At 50.3% G+C, this 4,521-nt stretch overlaps 1 protein-coding gene across 1 annotated transcript; it reads left to right on the top strand.

Annotated features, from left to right (window-relative positions):
- The first annotated feature begins 1,352 nt into the window (after positions 1-1,352).
- On the top strand, positions 1,353-4,270 carry LOC129130530 (antiviral innate immune response effector IFIT1-like). The gene is made up of 2 exons (XM_054649029.2): positions 1,353-1,473; positions 2,284-4,270. Exons 1-2 carry the CDS (start codon positions 1,454-1,456, stop codon positions 3,653-3,655), a joined length of 1,392 nt encoding a protein of 463 aa, XP_054505004.2. The 5' UTR covers positions 1,353-1,453; the 3' UTR covers positions 3,656-4,270.
- Positions 4,271-4,521: the final 251 nt, after the last annotated feature.

The following is a 4,521-nucleotide window of genomic DNA, read 5'->3' as shown; positions in this document are numbered from 1 at the left end:
TAGCTGTTGCAAAGAACTGTAATCATCCTCAAACCAGCCCTAATATTAGCAGAAATAGCCAAGAACTGTTGTCAAGGCCTGAGGGATTGGAGCAGAGAATTTTCTCCTCCATCCTGCCAGTTCTGCTCCAGTCCAGGGAGACAAAACATCTGCTCAGCACCCAACTCACAGAGCCCCATCCTGGCCACCCCAGGCAAGAGAGAAGCAGCTTGGTCAAGCTCTGATGCACAAAAAGATGCTGAAAGAAGATGCTGATGTGAAGATTCAAGAATTAGATGTTACCCGTTGTCTAATTAATGCTTCTGCCTAATCAAGGTAGAGCAACCACTCATTGTTCATCCAGCAGTGCTAACACTAATAGCCAAATTACTCATTTTCTATTAAAGGTTGTCAGCAACAGAAAAAAATAAACAGAGGATAAAAGCATCTACCCTGCTCCTCCAGCAGTAAATTCTCCTCCTTCCCTTGCGCTGCTGCAGTGACTCATCAGCATCCTGAGGGGGAAATAGGGATGGGTTTTTTCTTCTTTGCTGGGAGGAATGTGATTCTAAGGCTGGTGGTTTCTTCCTTCTCTCTTTAGAGTTTACTTGAGGCTACTTTTTAAAATGCATTTTCTGCTATTCTCTCCACTGGAATCTTTCTTCCCAGGGCTGCAATCCCCCGTTACACCCAGACATGCCACATGTCCTGTGTCCTGCATTTTACCTGTATTTTTTCTGTCACTTCCACTGGTTTCTGTCACGGGCCAAAAGCTCAGTGGTTACCAGTGGCTTCCTGGTGAGTTGCTGATAGCCCTGGGGCCATCTCCAGCTCAGCATCCTGTGCTCTCTCAGCACTTCCTGCTCCTTAGGGAAGGATTTTGGGGGATTTTCCCCAGGTGCACTGCTGTACCTCACACCAAACATGCAAATGCAATTCTCATCCCCTTTTTTTTGGGCAGTTTCTGTGACAGGCAGATGAGAAACTCCAGCAAAACTGAGAGGGCAGATCCAGACAAGGCCGGGGGATTAAGTTCTGCAGAGTCACAAGGAGCCTTTGGCTCATCACTGATGATGCCAACGTGATGCCATGCTCCCATTCTGATGGATGCTCCATCACCTTACACCAGGTTCTTCCTAAAAGTTGTAACATTGAAGTCCTTTTCAGCAGGGAGGAGGTCTCCAGGGGGGAGTCCAGACCCTGCTGCTCTGACCATAGTGTTCCCTTTCTTGTCTATCCAGACCCCAGTACCATTTTATGAAGGGAAGGTGATAACTTTCAGATAGGAAGAGAATACTTTCATTTTTGGTTTAAGCTCTTCCTGTTTCGTTTCATCCTCAGCAGGTGGTTTCATCTGACTCCACCCAGGAGAGAGCTTTCTTATTTAAGGCTCAGTCTCCAGGTTACAGACTATTGTGCTCAGGATCTGCTGCTGGGTGGAAGAGCCAAGCCATCATCCCTCGACGGTGACACGATGGCCGCAGGAAAACCGAGGTGAGCGCACAGCATCCCCTTTTGTCACAGCTCCCACAGCCACAGGGTGAGGGGGGACAAGGCTGGAAAGGGCCTCTCAAAGTCACCTTGTCCAAGGTGCTGCATCCAGACAGCTTTGGAGTCTCTCTGAGGGTAGAGACTGCACAACCTGTGCAGGAAAGATGCGCAAGGCCTTTCTTCTTCTCACAGTTAAATTTCCTGATGTCCAGATGGAGCTTCCTGGGCTTGTTTGTGCACTGGGCACCACTAAAAAAGCCTGGCACTGCTTTGCACCCTCCTCCTTTAGGTATTTCTACAGCTCTAAGATCCTTCTGAGCCTTCTCTTCTCTGAGCTGAACAGTCTCAGCTCTCTCAGCCTTTCCTCGTGGAAGAGACACTCCAGTCTAACATCTTCCTTACCTTGCTGGGCTCTTTTTTGAGCAATTTCTTCACCCTTCAGCTGAAGACACAATCCCTGCTTCCTCCTCACAGAAGGTGAAACGAGAGAAACCAGTCTTTCAACTTATGGGTGGGGCTGGCTCTACTCTCCCTTTTTTCAGGCCATCCAAGGGCCTTTGCCTTAGGCGAGAGAGCAACCCTGGCTCCAGGCACTGGTGACTCCATTCCTGGCTTGCTGTTCTTTAACGGGAAGGCTCACAGAGAGCTCCCTGAACAATGGGCTGATTGGAACAAGGATTTGCAGGTTCTTTGGTAGCCTGAGTGCAAGGGGTGTGTTGAGCAACTGGAGAGAGTCTCCTCCTCCACCTCCCCTCCTCTTTTCTCCCTCTGTGTGAGCACACCCTTAAATAACTCATCACTTCCTCTTTATAGCAAGGAGCAGCTGAAGGAGAAGCTGGATACCCTTCAGTGTCACTTCACCTGGAAGATGGATGTCGACTCTTTCAGTCTTTGGCATCTCCTGCAGAAGCTGGATGTTGAGATCAAGCACACAGCCCACCAGAACCAGGTGGGCCTCCTGGGGCTCCAGGCCTACCTGCACCAGCTGAACAACCAGAGTAAGGAAGCTCTGCAGAGCCTCGCAGCTGCTGAGCAGCACAACGATGAGAAGCATCTACCAGCATCGACTGCTGGCTCTTTGATCACCTATGGGAATTATGCTTGGATCCACTTCCTTCAGGGCTCCTACCAGGAAGCTGAAAACTACCAGGAACGAGCCAAGAAGCTCTGCCCAACTCCTTGGGACGTGCGGCTGATCCCGCACATCCAGGCCCTCAAAGGCTGGTCCCTCCTGGCTATCAGAGCCCGAAATGGGGGACGGGCAAGGGAGTGCTTCAACACGGCCTTGATGCTTGAACCAGAGAACAGCTCCTTCCGTACTGGGCTTGCAATGGCTCTTTATTCCTCCTGGAATTTCTCATGGCAACCTGATATTGAAAAAGAAGCCAGAATCCAGTTGGAAAGAATTGTCAACGAGCAGCCAGAAAACTACAGAGCCAAAATATATTTGGCCAGGCTACTTGAAAGAGTAGACAAGGAAAAGTCAATTGGCTTAGCCAAAGAATGTGCACAGGAAAGCTCTGACCCCGAGGTCCTCAAACTATCAGCTTTGTTCTGGATGCCACTGTCAACAGAGGAAGCATTGCGGGTCATCCAGCAAGCCCGGCAGCAGGACCCAGGTTACCACCTTCTCTACCAGGCCTTGGCCAACTGCTACAAGCAACGCTGGCTTAAAGCAAATCAGAAAGAAGGGGATAAGATACGGTGTCAAGCCGTCAAGGACCTCCAGCAAATTGTTCTGGACCATCCAGACCTTGACCTTACACTTGTCAAGCTGCAGTTGGCAAAGTTCATCGGTGTAAAAAAGCCAGCACAGGAAGAAAAGATCTACGGGGAGCTGCAGAGGAAAATCAACACCCTGAGCCTCAGATGCCGTCAAGCCCTGAATCTCTTCTGGGGAGATTTCTTCCTCCACCGGGAGAAATGCAAGGCTGAGGCAAAGGCCAAGTTCATGGAATGCTACAAAATCCCTGTGCAGACAGACCAGAGGAGGGAATGTGGCTACAGGCTGTTGAAGATAGCTGAGACCTACCAGCACGACGGTGACGCCGATGCTGCCAATGACATCCACTGCTTCCTCCAAGAGGCCGACAAGCACCTGCCCAGGGAACCTGCGGGGCTTGGTTTAGATGATGACGATCACCCCATCCCACAGAGAATTTGGCATGACTTCTCCCAAGGCTAGAAGGCCAAAAGAACTGCCTGGCTCTGCACAGCAGGCCCATCCCTCACATGGACATGGTGGTTCTGGCAGCTCCTCACGCCGTCCCATTGCTCAGCCGTCAAATCCAGGCCCACCCATGAGCAACCAAGTGCCCAAACCTTCCACACGCTGCTGCTTCCAGAGGGAATGAAAACAAGAGAGAAGAATTTGTCTTAGAGGGTGTGAGCACAATCTTCTGCAGGTGTGGACCTGCATCTCTCCCTTGGAGCTTCCACTGATCAGAACCAAATGCTGATTAGGGCAATGCGAGAAATCAACTCATTAATTATAAGAATTCCACCATTTGCAACAAACCAGGAGGTGGATTCCTCCACAAGATCAGTGAGGAGCTATGATGAGGGTGAAGTCCTTCTGTACAGGACACAGATGCTCACTGGCCCATCCAAATGCATTAAATGCTGCTGATGATTTTATCTGCATTAATCCTCAGAAGCACACACATGCCTGCCCCTGCCTGGACATAAACCAGGAGCTTTTTTGTACTGGTCCCCACCACAAATGACATTTTCATCCCTGTTTCTGGAGCTAAACTGAGTTTTTTAAAAATCTTTGATTAATAAATATTTCTCTGCATGATTTCTCCTTCCTGGTGTCTTCTTGCAGCCTGAAGCATCCAGAGCATGGAACACCAAAGATCCACCCTCTCCCCACTGTCCTCCCTCTCCATCCCCGAGGCCCTTCCCACTTGGAATTTGGGCCCTTACCTGCAGGCACAGGTGGGCACCCCCGTGCCTCCCGTGCCCAAGCACTGCCAGGGTCACCTTTGTGCCCAGCAGTACCTGAGTGGGGGTGGCTTCCTCAGATGTCCCCAAAGCTGTCCCCACAGA

Source organism: Agelaius phoeniceus, chromosome 35, assembly GCF_051311805.1.
Source record: "Agelaius phoeniceus isolate bAgePho1 chromosome 35, bAgePho1.hap1, whole genome shotgun sequence".
Classification (NCBI taxonomy): Eukaryota; Metazoa; Chordata; class Aves; order Passeriformes; family Icteridae; genus Agelaius; species Agelaius phoeniceus.
This window is presented reverse-complemented; position numbering and strand designations above follow the sequence as displayed.